The sequence below is a fragment of the Maniola hyperantus genome, chromosome 7 (assembly GCF_902806685.2).
Source record: "Maniola hyperantus chromosome 7, iAphHyp1.2, whole genome shotgun sequence".
In the NCBI taxonomy this organism is placed as follows: domain Eukaryota; kingdom Metazoa; phylum Arthropoda; class Insecta; order Lepidoptera; family Nymphalidae; genus Maniola; species Maniola hyperantus.
In genome coordinates this window covers 6,421,110-6,441,031 of record NC_048542.1, presented here as the reverse complement: position 1 = coordinate 6,441,031, position 19,922 = coordinate 6,421,110, and the positions used below count along the sequence as shown (strand labels likewise).

Below are 19,922 nucleotides of genomic sequence, written 5' to 3'. Positions count from 1 at the left end.
TCAGGAAATATCATGAACCGTGATAGTTAGATAGTTGAAATTTTCACCGATAATGTATGTATTTCTGTTGCCGCTATAAAAAAAAATAAGTTCTAAAAACAGAATAAAATAAATATTTAAGGGGGCTCCCATACAACAAAGGTAATTTTTTTGCTCGATTTTATAGATAATGGTACACGGAACCCTTCGTGCGCGAGTCCGACTCGCGCATGGTCGGTGTTTTTAACCGACTTCAAAAAAAGGAGGAGGTTCTCAATTCGTCGGAATCTTTTTTTTTTTTTTTTTTTTTTTAATTTTTTATGTATGTTCCCCGATTACTCGAAAACGCCTGGACCGATTTTGAAAAATTTTTTTTTGTTTGAAAGGGTATACTTCAAAGTTGGTCCCATTTCAATTTGGTGAAGATCTGATGAACATCTTCGAAGATAGATACTGGAACTCCTCAACGGATAAGAGTAAATTGCTCGCGATCAGTGTAATAGCTTAGTAAACAGTAGATTTTTAAGCAGTCATAGCATAATTCCTGATGGGGCCACTAAAAATTGTGAAATAAAAAATTTTTACAAAAAAAATAAAAACCGACTTCGTTACACAAACACTAAAAATTGAAAAATAATTTAATTTATTACCGAATATATTCTGTATACAAGAGTTAATATAGTTCCATAATAATATTTTTTGGGGTCGGTGCCAATGAGGTGCCATTGTGGAGTCCCATAAAAATATGAAGTCTAGACGATTCGCGCAGCTAAAGCTAATTGGCACCGGCACCAAAAAGTATTATTATGGAACTATATTAACTCTTGTATACAGAATATATTCGGTAATAAATTAAATTATTTTTCAATTTTTAGTGTTTGTGTAACGAAGTCGGTTTTTATTTTTTTTGTAAATTTTTTTTAATTAAGTATACTAAGGTAGGTACTTAATTTGCTTAGAGATAGATCAGCAACCTTCTCGGGGAAACATTAAACACGGGGGTACTATAGGTAAACTAAGGAAAACTAAAGTACTAAACAGATAGGTACTTGAATATTAGGGTACTTATAATTTTTCATTAAATTTAAGGCTGAGCAATGTCAAAGTGCGCTCTATATAGATTTCAGCCTTAGCTCTAAGCTAGGTAAGAATTACTTTTACAGAAGGTGTAGCAGGTCGCAGGTCGGGGCTGCACAATTTACGTCAGGATTACGTAACCTCTATCTGAGGATTGCTCTCTTCACCCCCCGCTAGATGGCGTTGAGCACAAGATCCCCAGTAACAAAATTTCCTAACCGCATTATTGATTTTCTCGTTCTCATTCCGCGCCAACTTCATCCCTCCACGGCCCTCCATTCTTGTTTCGGAACTCGCTATACCTAATTTAAGCAAGTTATATTTAACGAATTATTTAGAAAATAAGCCATGTAGTCTGTATTTTCAGTAAAAACTTCAATTTTTCAGTAGTTTCGAAGTTATATTATGTGCTATTTTTTGATCCAAATAAGTGAAAAGAAAAAGGTAGCGATGGAAACTAATATAATTTTAATGAGAGTGTGCAGGTAGTTTAGGCATCATGCCGAAACGTATACCATTCCACGTCGTCTATGCCACAAGTAAGTCATTTTTATAAATATTTTTTCGAAATACTTCTTAGTACTACGAACCCACATTTCAATCATTAAGTAGATAGTTTTAGTACCTACTAATTTTTTGGGCAACTCAGATTATGTAAATTGTACTTCAACGTATAGCGAGATAGTAGATAGTTACATACCTACACACGAGACCATAAGAGTAAGTTTGTATGACCTAAGAACATAAAATATAAAAGCATTTTTACCACCTATTTTATATAGCGTGTATTTGCAATAAATAAATTTTGATTATTGTATTATCATGATGCACGAACTAGCATTGAAATGTAGATGCAGCTGCTCTACCAATTTAAAATTTGGTAATTTCGGAGAGTTTTGTCTTATTGCTTGGCTATTACGTGCCCTGTCTATAGTTTTAGAATAAGTATTTTTGTATAAAATTATAAGTTTATTAATTATTACAAAAGCTGTTGTAGTTTTGGACGGATCGGGCTGAAAGTCATGTAGATAGCTATTATGACGTAGACATCAGCTAAGAAAGGATTGTTGAAAATTCAACCCTTAAGAGGGTAAAACAGAGGGTTGAAATTTGTGTAGTCCATGAGCTAGTTCGTCTATAAAAGTTAGCAACCTACGTACATTAATACTATCACGATATATATATTCGAGCGAGAGATTGTACTTGATGTACTTAATGACATTGTACTTTTAAAAAGTGGTATTCAATACGTTAGTGAAGTTAAAATGGAGAAAAGAAAATCTGCGACATGGATACATTTTCGAAAGGAAGGTGATAGGCAGCAAGTAATACTTATGTAAAATTTGTAATCGAGAGTTCAAATACAGCAACAATACACAATACACTTTTTGGCACTAAGTACTTGTAGGTAGTACTTGAATTATGCTATAATTGGGGAACAATACTATCGGCGGTTATAAAACTATCGATAATGTAATACTATCGATAGTATTGATACTATTTTTAATTTAACACAACGATTCTATCGATAATATCGATAGTATTACCAACGTTAGTACTATTATAATATTCTGTGGTATTACATAAAAAAGTCGATACTATTGATAATATTATTATGTAATAGTATTATATTCTATCTATTAGTTAATTTGTGATATTGATAGTATCGAGATAAACTAGATAGCAAAACTATCGATAGTTGGGCAACTCTAATTGATAGGACCCGCAGCTAATAACAGCGTATCATCACTTTTTGTAGGTAGCATACATACGCAGTTCAATGCCCATCCTTTGTCTTCTAATATACAAATATCCTCAGGCGAAGACAGCTCCTATCCAGCATGCGAGCTGAACGCCCAGGGTCCTGCAGCTCGCGGCTGGCGGAGTTCGGGCAGTCCACCGCACGAACTTCTGCTCCGCCTTACAGCCGTCACGAACATCCACAAGTTGCAGTTGCTCGCTCACCATCAGCTCATTCGTAAGTTGTAACCCTCTCTCTGCGTCCTAATCTTCATTGCTGAGCGTCGTAGCCCCTTTCTTTTGGACTGTCAGTGAATTTGTTCCTCTTGCGAAGCACTACCCATATTATAAATGCGGAAGTGTGTTTGTTTGTTGGTTTGTCCTTCAATCACGTCGCAACAGTGCAACGGATCGACCTCATTTTTTGCATGGGTATAGTTAAAGACTTGCAGAGTCAGATAGGATACTTTTATCCCGGAAAATATCACAGTTCGCACGGGATTTTCAAAAACTTAAATCCACGCGAATGAAGTCGCTGGCATCAGCTAGTAACAAATGTGAATTGGCAGACCTATGGAGAACTCTCAGGCATGCAGGTTTCCTCACGATGTTTTACTTCACCGTTAAAGCGAGTGATATTTCATTACTTAAAACGCACATAACTCCGAAAAGTTACAGGTGCGTGCTGCCCGGAGGCGGACGTCGTAACTACTAGGCTATTACGGCTTCTTCATTTCAATCTCATCCTTCAGGATAGATATTTTGGATCGTATAGCCCTTTTCATAGCTCCCTAATCGACTCCTTGTTGGATCAGGCAATTTCTTAGTGCAAATATTTCAATACTTTTAGGGCCATAACACTGATGAAAGACTTTCGTTGGCATAACTTAAGTCTATATTCGTTGTACTTAGAGCCAATAGTATAAAGCTTCATATTGGTAATGCCATCCTTATCCCATTTAGCTGCCTGCGTAGAAGTTTTGGTGTCGGGTGGTCTGGTATCAGAGGGAGCGGCTACTCCGTGCGGGGCTACATACACCAGCGTGGGCCGCGTCAGCCTCGCGAAGCCAGCACCACAAGCGCGGACTAGGGAACTAAGGTAAGCAAGCAATACTGGGGTTTAGTTACGTTAGTACTATTCTGTGGTTTAGCTGCCTATGTAAAATTTTTGGTCTCGGATCGTCTGGTATCGGAAGGAACAGCTACTTCGAGCGAGCCTACATATACCAGCGTGAGACGCTTTACTCTTGCGAAGCATATACCACTAGCGCTGACTAGAGGACTAAGGTACGCAAGCAATACTGAGTTTTTGTATCGGGTGATCTGGTATCAGAAGGAGCAACTACTTCGTGCGGGAGGTACTACAATATAATCTATCTATATATGTAAAAAGAAAAGCTGACTGACTGACTGATCTATCAACGGATAGCTCAAACTACTGGCGGATCGGGCTAAAACTTGGCATGCACATAGGTAGCTAAATTCTAGGATTAAATATTACGTAGGAAACCCATTGAATTAAAGATTACGTTTTCGATATTTACAGATCTGCCGCTCTCCCAGAACCAACTGTAGCACGATTCGTTAAGCTTAGACTGTCCGGACCGCATCCACCCGCCAAAGATGATGATCAGGTAAAAGCACCAGGATCTCAATAAAGCTAGAAATAATTGTCAAAATTTTATAGAAGAAACATGAAGGAAAAGTACCTACCTATTATCAAGAAAGAAAAAATGATTATTTCTTAAATTGTGCCACACATCACAATATCTTATAGCTAAGAGTGGGTTATTCCAGCGCTTTCACCGCTTGAGCATTAAACCCAACCATGCCTCAAGCACAAGAAGCGCCGGAACAAACTATGTCATTTGTGGCACAACCCGAAAAAAGTTCCAGCTCGGCATTTTACCGTATGCCTTGATAAACAAGAGCATCCAACGCTGATTTTCAGCCGTTATTAGTTTTCCTTAACTAAAAAATATTTCCTTGTGAGTTTTATTGGAAGCGCATTTTACTTTTTAGGTAGCGTTAATGGCAGTAAATGTCCTCGGTGAAGAAGTTGAAGACGACAAATCAACTGCTGCATCTACGAAAGCTGAAGTCTTCTTCTCACCTTATGACGATTTGGCATTTGTCATGTACGTGGATAACGAAATCGCTGACCTAGTACGCAATTTGGACCGGAAGAAGAAAGCTGCTGTAGCTGGTAAGTAGATACTAGGTACAAATGATAAAAAGTACACCGTGCTAAAGCCATAGAAATGTGTTGATCCAGTCGCACGAAACGTTTTTGCTCTACGTTTCTGATACGAACCGCTGTGGTGTGGAATGTCTTTCCGGCTCCTGTGTTTCCTGACATGTATAATCCAAATACATATAAGGCAAAAGTGAATAGGCATCTTCTAGGCAAGACCTCATCCTTGTTTTTCAAGCATGATTTCCATCAAGCACAAGCCTGTCTTGCAATAAAAAAAGCTCACTTGCCTACATATAAATTGCCATTTTTGGCATCTAGATTCTAGTGATTTAGCCTTAATAGCTAAAGTATCAGGAATGTTTATTATTAGTTAGGCAGAAAAATGCATTTTACTGAGTCCTGGATATTAATCAAATACTATGTATTTCCCGTTTCTTTTGTAACTTTCTATATTCAGAGGAACGCTTCGAATACGCGCGACGGTTAAAATCTGCTGGCTCTGCATTGGCGGCTGCAGGCATAAGAATCGGCAGGTGGAGACTTCGCAAAAGGACAGCAGCGGCCAGAGATGACTTCGAGTTAGCGAGGCGAATGAGAGACAGGATAACTGACGCTCTTATAGGTGTAAAAGAAGACCCTGAATTGCGAAGACTGTTTGAGGATGATGGAGTAAGTTAGAATCTAGATTGCTTTAACATTTTCCAGCTCTTTCTCGCGTAGACCTTCTGAAGGTCTGAAAGTCGCTCCGTTTTATTGTTCAATAATTTATTCTATCGAGATCATATCTCCGATTCTGAAATCTTTATTAGAGGGAGGGAAAATACTCATTACTTGGTCGGACCAGCAGGCGTGGATTTTTCCCTCTACTCTCAATATAACCAAGAAACGTTTAGTTGATTAACCTTCTTTTTTTTAAAAAAAAAAGGATAGTAAGCTCTCCCTTATAGTATTTTATTTCTGGTCCTTTTAGCCGGACTCCCGCAACGACTCGTCCATGCCGCAAGCGTACGACTTCTCCCATCATCTCTCGCCGTCAGTCGCTGCTGGCGCTCAAAGTATCGACATCCCCTCGCCAGTCCCACCCATAGAACACCCGGAACCACAGGAAGAATTCAATGGAATAGATGATTTAGACTGTCATCATATTCCTGCTGTAAATATACTTTTGTCTATCTCACGACACTACTACAGTAGTAGAAACATACGGTCTGCTGAAATATTGAGTAGCAATTTTTTATAGAATTGAACAGCAGAAAAATCAGGTTAATAAATTAATCTTCTAATTCGATAGCAGAAAACTTAAAGCTGCCTGTAAATCAGTTTGGCAAACCCTCGTTAAATTTCGGGTAAGTACAAGCTACTACAAATATACAGGTAGTTAATTTTACTATCAACTAAATAACGTTGATTAATCAAACAATATGGTAATTAATTAGAATTTTTCTGTAACATTTTAACAGTCACCCGTCCAAATAATTGAAGATGAATTAGAAGTACAAGCACAACCGGCCGAACAAATCGAACCCATCCAAGAATTAAAGCCAGAAATACTGAAGAAGGAGGAAGAAGAGTTATTAAGAAAAGAAACTGATAGTCCACGTAGAAGTATAACTCCGAATGCTGCCAATGGTAAATTTTGTCAGTATATAACGGATACAAGATACTAGAAGATACTAGTTCGTGTTATTGCAGTAAAAATACATTGATTATTTTTCAGGTACCCTAGTAAGACGTAGAAATAAGAGCGCCGGCCCAAGATCTACATTTGAAGCCTATGAAGAAAGACTGTTACCGGCATTAAGGCAGTATGCAGTTGTATATTTGGAGAATCTTTGAGAGAAACAGTAGAAGAAAATCAGTTTAAAAAATATTGTTTATTGTGCTACTTTTTGTAATAATTGATCACTAAAATGGTATCAACCTATATACCTATCATATATCTTTACTTCTACAGTTCTCATACCAATGAGTATTTAAGAGAGGCTCGTGAAGAGGAGTGCAGTGGTGGAAGTGCTTCTTCACATCCTCGCGTTGTTCATAAACTCAACGAGCGAGAGAGAAAACAAGCTGCTTTGCCAATATTAATATTTGGATATCCTTTAGTAAGTTAGTTAACTTCAAACATTTGTCGAACTGTAATTAGCTATATTGAAATAAGGAGCGTCCTGGCTATACGTTGCAACAGCGTACCTAATACCTGTTGGACCTGTTGGCACCGTCGCGCAATCAAGTCAATAGCGTGTTTTACTAATGGTTGGGTTACCTAATTTTAGAGATAGTTAGGCATTTAGTTTACTTCGTGACTCGTGCTTGATGCCATTATTATAAAAACCAAGCAAAAAAATTAAACAAACTGGAAAAAATGCTATATTAAACGGTTGCAGAGTTCAAATCGTTTAAGAATAAGTAGACACTGGAAAATACAACAAAGAAACAAAACCTAAACAAAATAGTAATTTTTTGTAGGTTGAAAAGTTCTTCTCGAAAAACTACTTGGACAAAGAAGAAGGACTCGCGCGCCTTCGAGCGGAGCTGACGTCTCCATCCAATGGAAGTACGAAGACGTCACCGAACAAGACTGCGAGAGCAGCGGCTACTTTGTTGCAGAGAGCTCTGAGAGACAAAGTGTTCTCAGTTTATAGTCAAGCTAACGAGGTCGTCAGGGTTTTGTTTAAGGAATTTGTACCAGATAGGTAAGTAATCTGATACAGGACATCCCATGTAGAATCAAAATTAAGAGGTCTAAAATATCTTTTTTCTCGAGGTATATCGTGACAAATTATAAAATATTTGTGTACAAAGCACAAACGAATTAGCCCCATTATCTCTACGGGTAGATTAATTATCATAACGGAGTCGACTAAACTTAAAATCACTAATTTGGCATAATGCCAGCATATTGCTAAGGAATTTGTAAGTTTACATTTCACAGTTTATTTACGTGCAAGATGCAAGTGTAATTTACTTAGCACTTGCATCTACCTACCTAATCGTTTAGTATTACGTATCTAATAGAATTCAGCTACGGTTATTAGCTTTTATACATTACCAAGATTTTGTGATGGCACCTGTACAAATGTGTAAATGAAGGTTGACTATTAAATTTCTATTTTGTTTGTTGTGTCTCTATACTAGGTAAATATTTTACAGGGTGTGTGCCGCAGAGGTTGGACGTTGTTTAGAAAAATTGCTACCAGAATTACTACGCGCTTGTGGTGACCCAGCACCCCGAGTGCACTCAACTGCTCAACACACTGTGCTTACTGTAGCCGACTGCCCGATGGTGAGGTGAGTGCAAAGCAAAGAAACCCCATAAATAAACCTTACCAACCAGTATGCAAAAAATTATAATTTTTAGGAGTCTACATATAATACCCCAACAACTCGTCCGTCCTGTCGCCGCCTCCATGCATCCACGCCTCGCGTTGTCCCGCCTTCAGATGCTCGAACAACTAATCCTGAGTCACGGCATCTCGACTGACAAAAACAGGTAACTTGTGTCTTTTTCAGTGGAACCATAATATTATGAGCTTTGATGATACGGTCTTTATCATTGAAAAACATTATGGATTTCGAAACCGGATTATTAAACCAATCCTTAGTGACAAAGTTGCGTGGAAGCAACCCACAGGATGGTACTGTTTTGTTACTATTAAAACTTTTTACGATTTGAAAAGAGCATCTGCTGAGTTTCTTATCGACTCTTCTCAGTAGAATCTTCATTTCGGACCGGCGGTAAAGTCACAGACGTAGCATAAGAGACACTAGTTGTCCTACATGAAATGAATAAATTTTGGTTCTGATTTCGATTTTAATCCTAAACATCAACAGTGGCCTAACAGTCCGTCGACTAGCGGAATGTGGTGCAGCTGGTGCTCAACACGCGGCAGGCTCTGTAAGAGCTGCAGCTGAAAGGATTCTTCTAGCTGCATACGCAAGGTCACCCAGAGTTGTTAGAGCCCAACTACCACCAGACGACGCCGTAACAAGACGCAACCTCATTTACAGACACCTGTTCCAACAGTTCGACAGAATAGATATGCAGGTACGTATGCAGTAGATATATTTTGTCTATAGTTTGTTATGAAACGATTTTTAGAAGATAGCCTAAATGTAATAATTTCATACCAACAGAAAATGCTAAACCAGGCACCGACCGAAGAACAGCTTCTTAACGGTGAAGATCAATCAACCTTAGAAGCAAGCGTTACTCAATCTACACGAAGTGGTGTTACAGTCAGTGGTATGACCACATCCTTTGGAATGTCGTCTTCAATGGACGCGACGTCTTTATACAGTTTAAAATCCAGTACAAGTGGAGCCACATTAGCTCCTTCAAGTTTAAGTGGAAGTTTTACAACTTCTAGAACAAAGAGTAGTTTGAAGAAATCACCGACAAAGAAGTACACACCAACTCGAACATCAAAAGACGTTTCAGGATATCCTGGTTATAATAAATTGAGGTTAGATAGTGCTACAAGTCCAAAACATTCACCGCGATCTTCTGTTCTTGGAAACGAAAAGGTAGAGTACTATTTTTTAATTCCGTTTATACGTACATTAGTTTTTGAGCATAATTTTCAAAGTTTCTTCTTTCAGGTACACTTTGAAGAAAGCCAAACAGATGAAGTTATTTATCGTCGCAGCAAACGTTACCCGGAAAACCGTCATTCTATGATACACTACGATCACGATCCATCCAAACCTCAACTTAAAGAACGACCGGCCACAGTTTATGAACCTTTGCACTTAGAATACAGAGACTCACCAACGATTGGATCACCAAAGACCTCGAAAAATGATGTCCGAAGTATGGATTCTTTACCAATGGATTCCCCACAAATGTCCAAAAATGATTTAAGATGTGACTCAGATAGTAGGAGTCTAGATTCCCCAAAACTTAAGGCTGATTATTTTCGAGATGTTGGGTTGGAATCACCAAAACTCGTAGCTGGGGTTAGGAATTTGCATTTAGATGAACATAGCCAAATGGATGAGAGCGGGTATTACAGTCCGGGTAAGGCAATTTTAAATCAATATGATTTTGATGATTCTTCATCAATAGTAACTTGTATATTATAAACGTTATTACAGGCAGAATACAAGTTCCTAACAATGAACAACCGTACGAAGGTTACGAAGCCGTCGGTGCTGATGCGAGCAGTGAAACTACTCCAGAACCTGTATGCAAGTTAGTATCTGGGTATTGCAGTGTGGGCATGACAGAAATGATATTATTCTTCTGGTCTTTAAGATTCATCGTACACCTCTTTTACTGTCTTCTTCTTCCTTACCTTATCCCACGCTACGTGGGGTCGGCACAACATGTCTTCTTCTTCCACTCATTCCTGTCATTCGTCAACGTATTATCCACTTCTTTTTCACGCATATCCTCTTTCACGCAATCCATCCACCTTTTCTTTGGTCGTCCTCTCCTCTTTTTTCCTTCCACATGCATACTTAACATTCTTCTAGTGACATGGCTTTCTTCCCTCCGCATTATATGCCCATACCATGCCAGCCTATTACCCCTCATCTTTTCTACCACTGGCGCTACTTTCAAACTACCCCTTATATATTCATTTCTTATCTTATCCATCCTTGTCACACCACACATCCATCTCAACATTCGCATTTCAGTCGCATGTACTCGCCTTTCATCCGTCCCTTTTACCGCCCAACATTCTGAACCATACAATGTGACAGGTCTAACGACTGCTTTATAGATTTTCCCCTTAAGTTTAAGGGGCATTTGCGGGTCGCATGTAACACCTGAGACCTGTCGCCATTTCATCCATCCCGCATTCATTCTATTGTTCACGTCTCGGTCAATATTACCGTCGTTTTGGAAGAGCGAACCGAGGTACCGGAAATTGGAACAAACAGGTAAGGTTATGGTTATGGTACACCTCTTTTACTGTGTTACTAGCAAATATAAGTAATAGCTCACAATAAGTAAGTTTGAGTTTTAATTTGATAAAGGTAAAAAGTAGTGCTATTCGTTTCCACTACATTTTAGTCCTGTTCTTTTAGTTTAGAAATTGCACCATTTTACTGTATATTTCTAGCACATCGTGTACGTGGTGTGGCCGAAGAGTGCGCGCGGCGGCTTTAGAGGCGCACTATTGGCGTCGCTGCGTGCTTCTTGCGCGTTGTCCGCACTGTCACTTTGCGCTCGAAGCTAGAGCTCTACATGCGCATCTTTTGGGTGAGTTTCCTCTTCTTTGCTACTTAATATTTCTTGATTGTGGTTGGATTTCTTATTTCTGGCATGGCGTAAATACATACATAAGACGACGCCCTCGATGTTTGCGGACGAACTGACTTTACGGTACCATCACATACCAATAGACTGATTCACTTATAAGCAAAATAATAATTTATACTTGTTCTGAGGCTTTCTGAGGTCGGGATAATCTCTCCCGGCCTCGCCTCGCTCCTGTTAACCCGCAGGATTAGTTTGTTTTTACATTTACATTGGCCGACTGTAACAAATATCTCTTTAGGCCTGTGGTTCTGGTTTATTTGTGAATATTATTGGTATGTATTATGTAAAACGCCGCCGTATGTGCCGTGTGGTGGCGGCAGGTCAGAATACAGTTGTCACCACCCCCCCTCTTCCCGCGGGTGTCGTACGAGGCGGGTAAGGGAATGTAACGGAAAACAGGCGTCATTCTATGCTACTGCTACCATCTACTGCGATCACCAACCCGTCTGCCCAGCGTGCTGAATATGGGCAAACCCTCCCGTTGGGAGAGGCCTTTAATCCAGAAGTGGTGGTTTAGTACAATTATAGGCCTCTCCCAACGGGTAGGGTATAGGCTATTGATCATGAAGATGATGTAAAGCGCTCTTTATCCGTTAGAAAATTATAGTTTTCTTTCCCTTACCATCTAGAATAATTTGAAGTACCTAATTTAACCACTGCTCTTTGTAAAATGAAGCTTTCAAGTCTGCTATAACTTTGGTTTATCTTATTATTTACAGAAGAATGCTCGCTGAGCGAAGGCCTGTGGAAGGCGTGCCATAAATGTGGAGCTGCTTTACGTACTGACGAAAGCGAATACCACGTTAATTGTATACGTACGTATTTTGATAAAACATTATTATTATTAGTCTGTGGATTTCCACGGCTGGGCATAGGCCTTTCCCAATGAGCATCACCACACCCGGCCGTGAGCTTTTCTCGTCTAAGCACATCTCGCCACCCCTGTGCCTTAGAGGACACTCTCTAGCAAAATGGACCGACATCATTTTTGACATTCGACCGACCGACACACTCTAATGAAAAACTAATTTTTGTTGTATTTCATGATCAACCCATCGCCGACCTACTACTGAGGCCGGGTATCATAGTCCGCAACGCTGACTCAGTGCGGATTGGTAGACTTCACACACCTTTGAGAAAACTATGGAGAACTCTCAGGCAAGCAGGTTTCCTCATGATGTTCGACCTTCCGAATAGGATACCTAACCACTAGACTATCATCGCTCTTAGTTGTTGTACTTATCATATTTTAAAGTATCTTGATAATACGTTTTGGTTCTAGCTCTCGGCTTCGATGAATGGAAGTGCCCATACTGCCTCACAAACGTGCTAGCGCGGGACCTACCTTGGCAGAGGCATCTAATGCAATGTCCTCGCAACCCTCGACTGACGCAGCAAAACTAACGGGTACTAGGAAATAATGTGAGGAATCCTAATCTACGGATCACTGATTTTAAAATCATAAACAAAAAACCGACTGGATTCCGTAGTTTGAAAACAAAACGTTATTACAAGTTATTTGGTTAAATTAATCTACCGTCTCAAAAACAATATTAGGTACCTTTTACTGGTGAACTGTGTTTATCGGGTGAGCAAGCGGCTAAGCGTCCTGTTCATGCGGACGGGACGCTCTGTGAAGACGAAATGTATGGCGCTCTATGGACCGAAATACTCTCCCCGCGCACCCGTTACGGTTCCATACATTCATAGCGCTATACATTCTTCACGACGCGGTCCCGATCGCGCAACCAGCTTCTGATTCGCTAGTGTCTAACACTGAATGATAGCCAATTATTTTAATGTCACTCAATGAAGCAGCAATGTAGATTTGTAGAACAAAGAATGGCTATCATTCAGCGTTAGACATTGAGTTAGCGAATCACCCCGCCCCGTTTGCTATATCACGAAATGCAACAAGCGTCATCTGGACGTCCGTTAAGTTCTACAGAACGCCGTACATTTTGTCTTGATGGAAGGCGACCGCGCACCCTGGGCGCCGGCTGTACCTATTAGTCCCTAAGTTACACTTCGATACTGACAACGCTACATCATCGCAGTGTCGTGTTATACTACGGGTACAGTACGTAAATTGTGTGAAATTCAGGCCTAGCAGAATTGTCAACAGATTTTAAAAATCGGTCATGCGTAACGGTTTCTGTTAATTATTCATTAATATTTAGTCTTTTATTTTCCTCCGTTTGGAGATTGAGGCTTTAATTTCAGATCTTAATCACAATGTGGTCTGCGATACGAATTTGTAGTGCAATAATTATTTTATTTTTAATAGGAATAGTAGGTATATTTTGTTCCTGGTTGACTAATTTATGCATTTTTTTATGTAGTTGTAATACCTACGTATATGGGTGATTAGTTTTCTATTAACTTTGTTTTTTAGCTAATTTTTACTTAGGCTAACAAAAAATATTCAATATTCTTCATAATTTACTAACCTGGTAATGTCAATTCTAAAATACATTACCAATGTATTTAGGTACTTGCTTATTTTTAATTACATAATATAATTTTATAATATGCACGTCCTTTAAAAATAAGTCTTTTGTCCTAGCCATTTGACTAGATTTATGCCTGTCTAGCTTCCTTGTCCATTTCTACCGTCCAGGTTTATGAATTCCGTCGTATAGAATGCTCACTTTAAGTTTTTAAGACTGCAATATTTTTGGTCTTTTTATGGTTTAAGTTCTCTTAATGCACATTTTAAAATATAATAAAAATTTATATTTGTGTTCGTTCGCGTTTGCGCATCGGTCATGCTCACAGTTGTTGTTGACACTTGCGTGAACTAACACAATAGGTGGCGCGCGAGTCGCGTGACAATGCATGCCGGGCATAAGTTAGTAGATAAGAACTATTTTGGCTAATTCTGTTATACACAATCTTTAAATTAAAATAGCAGGTCAAAATAAACTGCTATTTTCTTTCAGAATGCTCTCTACGGAAAGGGTCAGCATTAGATTTAGACTTGTCAATTTAGTTCAGATATATTTTTTTATACACTTTTTTAATATAAGTACTTACTTTTTTGATATACTTGTTTAATTGTTTTGTGTAAAATTGTGTGTTATTTTATTTTACATCAATTACTAATTAGTTATGATTGTTATGTTTATGTTTTGAATAATTTTGAAACCTGCTTATTACACTTTGATATTAGAAAGGTGGTTCATAAAAGAAATTAACATTTTTCTGCTTTTTACAACACATACATATAGTCTATTTTTTAATCCCAGCGACTAAAATGACAGTTAGAAATGTCAAACTTAAAAATAATGATACCATCTTAACAAAAATAGTGCATACCAAGTAAAGTAGACATACGAAATGTATAATAAATTACGATATTAAAAAGTAGCACTCATCACATTTTATTTGAAAGACTTAAAGAATAATTAGTAACAAAAAATACAAAAAATAATTCACCTAGGGATTTTTTCAATTGTATGTAAAACTTATAAATTGAGAATCAGCCCATACTTATTTCATTTGAATTGGAATTATTTTTAACACATTTTGTTGTCTCATAGCCATCTGACAAGAATACCTAGAAATATTTATCGGTAAGTATCGATTGCACCACATCACTATTAAAGAGCCATAAAAAAACAGGCAATACACGAACGAAACGCCATTTTTGTCTCCGAGATTAATAAATAGACTATATAGTTACATAGACGAGAACACCAATAGAATGAAATCAACTTAGATTGGTATAATAACACTGACCTTTGCTAATACAAGTGCGCTGGACCTGTGAATGCCGACCTGTTTTTGAAGCTACAACTGAAATTTTGGCGCCTACTCGGAACTAAATGTTAGTGATGAGACATCTGTCAACGTAGTGCCAACATTTGAAACAAAGAGTCAATTTTATTTCTCGGCACCCTCGGTGAGGCGCTTCGAAATCGACACAAAATTACTGTCATTTTGTATGGCACCCCTCTTCCAGCGAACTTGTATATTTCCATGTATATGTATTATATTCCATCATATTATGTATTATAATATTTTCTTTCCCTAATTTACCTATCAGTCAAATGGATTTCAAAACGACAAGCAAATAGATACCGTATAAGGTAGTTGTTTTAGATTTTTCTTTAATAAATTAATAATGTGGAACTAGTAAAGATTCTTTGAAAATGTAGCTAAACTGGAAATGTAGACATTAGAAAAGTAGACTTTGTATTTTTAATTTGATCCATTTACCATAGAATAATCTTTGAGTTTTAAGTAATTAAATATCTGATTGGTCAACTAAGTACCCCTATATCTCCGTTATGATCCGCTTCAGTTGGCAGGGGTCCTAAACAAGGATTTTTAGGGTTCCGTACGTCAAAAAGAAAAAAGGATGACTTCGTTGTCTGTCTCTCCGTCTCTCGTGTCTGTCAAAATGTGTTCATGAACAAAGAATTAGTATTTCAAATTTCAAAGTAAGATAACTATACCAAATGGGGTATATCATATGAAATTACCTGTACCTACATTCTAAACAGATTTTTATTTATTTGTAAGTTTTTGATTTATCGTGCAAAATGTTGAAAAAAATATCGTTCCCCCATTATCTCCAAAGTTTACTAATCGAAAAATCTGAAATAATTATGATCAATAAAAGTGTATGTATATTTTACAAAAAAAAAACAACTCTCTAACTATCATACTTTTTGTGATATAATAAACCTCTACAAACAAAGTTAGTTTTGCGGTTCGTTAGCAAAAGTGATTCTTAGCGTTTTTCTCCTTGTAGTACCTACGGAATCCTCGGTGCGAGAGTCTGACTCACACTTGACTGGTTTTTTAGTTTACTATTGCTCTGAGTTATCGTCAACTCTAAGTTCTCGCAAATTTCGTTTAAGTATAGACGTAATGATGCGAATACTTTCAAATCCCGTTTGAAAAAAAAATACTTCCTACTTTAGTCTGCAAAAATTTGTATAACTTTTTTATGAATAGTCTCGCAGTAACTATTAAAATAGAACGTCACTAGTAATATTTAATCAATAATTTAGCATAATTCGATTAACGAAACCACATCACCCACTGTGATATTGGGTTGGGTACAGTGAACAGGATTTAGAGCGTGGATCTTCAGTTGATGGTATAGATATAACGTTATTATAAACTATGTAGGTTAAGGTATAGAATTCGACGTACGAGTAGGAACGATGAAAAGTACGATCGTTGTGCACCGCGATTTAACTATTAGGTATTTATTTTTTGAATTATTCACTTGAAATGCAAAGATTAAGCAGAACGTCTGAACTGAATCTTAATTCTTATTACATATTATTACATACATTTACATCTAAAATACACCGTTATAATACTATCAAATAAATACACTCGGCGTCAAAAAAATCGCACCTTTCAAAAAATCTACTTCAAACAATTTTAAACCTTATTTGACATCAATAATGAGGGTCATGTTGGGTATCATTTGAAAGGGGATGAAATGGAGAGCACAAAAACTAAACTCAATTGAATTGTTTTTGTGCTCTCCATTTCATCCCCTTTCAAATGATACCCAACATGACCCTCATTATTGATGTCAAATAAGGTTTAAAATTGTTTGAAGTAGATTTTTTGAAAGGTGCGATTTTTTTGACGCCGAGTGTATAATACTGTATGACTGATAATATATTTTCTTTTATTAAGTGTTGATTTAGGGATTATTAATAATTTTGATACTATGACATGATCTAGATCTATATTATAGGGCGCGTCTCCACTGAAGAGGAACGGAGCGGAGTCGTGTTCAGTAGAGCATTCAGGTTATTGTTAGATAATTAGTTCAATCAGATTACTGAGACATGACGTGATATTATCACGTCATCGCTTAAAAGTCGGATTGATCGATCCAAAACACGTCTCGGCTCAGTTATGGTTCGCTCCAAATTTTTTTTTTAAATTACGTATATGGGTAAACAGTGGAGATTTACGAAAACAACCAACTTCCACTTTAGTGGAAACGCACTCATGAGCTAGCTGACCCACCCCGGCTTCGCTCAGGTGGAATTTCTGAAATCTTTTCTTAGTAGGGACTGGGGGTTATAAAGAAAAAAATCTCAAGTTTCAAGACCTATCTGTTTGAGTTGTACGTTGACATGTCAGTCGGTAGTTTCTCCTTGTATATTATAAATTATAATATTATAAATTCCTAATAAGACGGCAGCGTTATGCCTAAGATTCAATAGACGTAGTGATGTGAATACGTTATGTAGTATCTAAGTTCATAGAGTCTCGGGAGTACCTAAAATTAGCAAATAAGATATTAGCGTTATACTTATACACGCAAAATGGAATACGTATACTAAACGTACTTTACTTTTATATACCTATCACTTATTGATTGGCCGGTTTTGCAATATTAATTTTTAAAACTAATGAAATGTTTTAAACAGTAAAAAATTTTGAGGATTATAAAATTTTACAATACATTTGCTCGTAAAGCTCTTACTTCACCACTATTAAAACTATAAAGTAGACTTTTACGGCCCTTGGGCAGTAAAAATGTTATCGCACAGTTATTGGTATTAAAACATCCAGTTGTTTCGGATCAGCTATCTTGGTTGAGGTGTTTTATACTACTGAGCTACTGGTAGTTCGATAGGATATTATAAGTCCCGCAAATTCAATTGCGGTGGAACCATGTCTCATGATAATATACCATCAGCTCGAAACTTCAGTCTAGTGCTGACGTCACTAAAATGGCGGCAACGCGCAATAGAAGTTTGCGGAACTTTTATTAAAAACTTTGTTTCTTACTAACTACATTTTCAGGAATTTTACGCGCGTTTGTAATTTACTCGTTTTACTTATATGAAATCTAAAATGCCAAGTTCTTCTGATGAAACATAGATGTATGGATTTTACTTGTCTAGTCTTTTACTGTTTTTACTCACAAATGTATTGTAAAACATTGTATGACACACATGAGCATTCATGCCGCACTTTTAACATAAATGACTATTTAAAACGTAGACGTGTAAAAAATCGATAGGTAAGTTATAGCATAAGACTAGAATAATTCTTATTGTAAGCTGTCTACCTAAACAATACAGATATAAGTTACTAAAAAGTTGAGATATTTATTTTTGTATGTTTAGTAAATCCATTCGACTGGTAATCGTAAAGTAAAATATAGGGTCCAACTTTGTTATATATACTAAATACATACACTACATTTTACTAAATTATGTTAAACTTAAGTATATTATTCTTGTTAATGTTTTAATTTAATCGTATCTTGTACTTACAAAAATAAGTATAATGCGTAAAAAATAAGTTTTCACGCGCGCCACTTTAACTTCGTGTGTCAAATGTTATGTCAATAGTACGATTTTAGTCGTTATTTTAAAGGTGAACCGTACTTTTGACATGAGAATTGACCCATAGAGTGAAAATGGCGTGTGAAAAAACATTTATACGGACTATATTTTCTCGTTTTTTTTAAAGGCAGGACAATGTTAATTTTTTTATTCATAACTCGCTAACAAGATATTTAAAAAAAAGTATTCTTGTAAACTGAACTTGGGACTATTGGACTGAATAAAATAGAAAAAATAATAAAAATAAAATAGAATGTAATAGTTTAAGGGGTTTGTTTGTCAAGAGTAATAATATATTGTAAAAAAATTGCATTAAAAGCAGTCATTAAAGAAACTTTAACGAAAGGTCAAATTACAATTGAAAATATTGCCAAAATATAACTTTATCGAAAAATAAAATTCGACCGTATTGGAAAATGAATAAAAAATAATTCACTTATTAGGATCACTGTAAGAAAAATGTTCAGTCAAGTTATTAAATATAACCAAATAATTAGCTTTTGCTGATTTGGTTACAACAATAATGCAATGATTTATTTTATTAACATAAAATCCATGAACACTTTACGTACCTACCAAATTCTAAATAATAAATGAGTTTGTATACCTTTTAACTATTATTATTTTAATTGAAACAAAATGCAGATGGAGCAAAAAACTAAATGAAAGCTGTTGAATTTTTTTTACTATAATTGTACCGATTTTATTGAAATCACGAACTTTGGATTCAATTTTACCATTGTTTTGGGCCATTTTGCTTGGAAATTAGTTTCAGTTTTTTTCAATGGGCCAAAACATCCGTATTAAAGAACAAAGTTTTAGGCTATTTTTCTTAAAAATTTGTTCAAGTTTGTTTTTAATAGGCTAAAAATCCGGATTAAAGGAAAAAAAGTATTTTGATCAGAAGTATTTTTTACACCGTTCTCTATAATTATTGATTCGAGAAAAAATTACTGTAATGCTACGAATATTTTGCTAATAAAAATATTTAATCATTTTGCAAACAATATTATTTTGTATGAATCATTGTAAGTATATCTGTGAATCAAAACGCACTCTTTTGTTGATGTAGCACATTCGCCTTAAGCCTTGTAAGGATTGTTATCGCTCACAAGCGAATTCGAGTGGTGGTGTGAATAAAGGGTTTCTAAACGTATTGTCTTATTATTATTTTATTCGTCCTCCTATACAAATTAATAATAATAATACGGTCTCCTGGATGAGAGGCTGCCGTATTACAAGTACACACCGGTGCCGGTACTCGAGCGCGACGGAGTCCGGCTCTATTGGGACCGGTCCATCATCACGGACAGGACTATTC

General features: G+C 36.8%; 1 protein-coding gene across 1 annotated transcript; it reads left to right on the top strand.

The window, feature by feature from the left end:
• Positions 1–1,317: 1,317 nt before the first annotated feature.
• LOC117983596 (centrosomal protein of 104 kDa) lies at positions 1,318–15,917 on the top strand. Its single transcript, XM_034970203.2, has 20 exons — positions 1,318–1,595; positions 2,876–3,034; positions 3,760–3,895; positions 4,343–4,430; positions 4,819–5,002; positions 5,451–5,662; positions 5,964–6,146; positions 6,454–6,622; positions 6,711–6,798; positions 6,948–7,095; positions 7,460–7,686; positions 8,144–8,281; positions 8,352–8,483; positions 8,825–9,038; positions 9,128–9,517; positions 9,593–10,010; positions 10,088–10,184; positions 11,062–11,201; positions 11,981–12,076; positions 12,544–15,917. The coding sequence occupies exons 1-20, from the start codon at positions 1,556–1,558 to the stop codon at positions 12,663–12,665; spliced, it is 3,381 nt and encodes a 1,126-aa protein (XP_034826094.1). The 5' UTR covers positions 1,318–1,555; the 3' UTR covers positions 12,666–15,917.
• The last annotated feature ends 4,005 nt before the right edge of the window (positions 15,918–19,922 follow it).

What these genes read in the sequence shown, in the direction of transcription:
- LOC117983596 (XM_034970203.2), top strand. Translation starts at nt 1,556, where the DNA reads ATGCCGAAACGTATACCATTCCACGTCGTCTATGCCACAA. An exon ending in CCACGTCGTCTATGCCACAA is followed by an intron (nt 1,596 to 2,875) that starts GTAAGTCATTTT and finishes AAATATCCTCAG; the next exon opens with GCGAAGACAGCTCCTATCCA. An exon ending in GCGCGGACTAGGGAACTAAG is followed by an intron (nt 3,896 to 4,342) that starts GTAAGCAAGCAA and finishes CGATATTTACAG; the next exon opens with ATCTGCCGCTCTCCCAGAAC.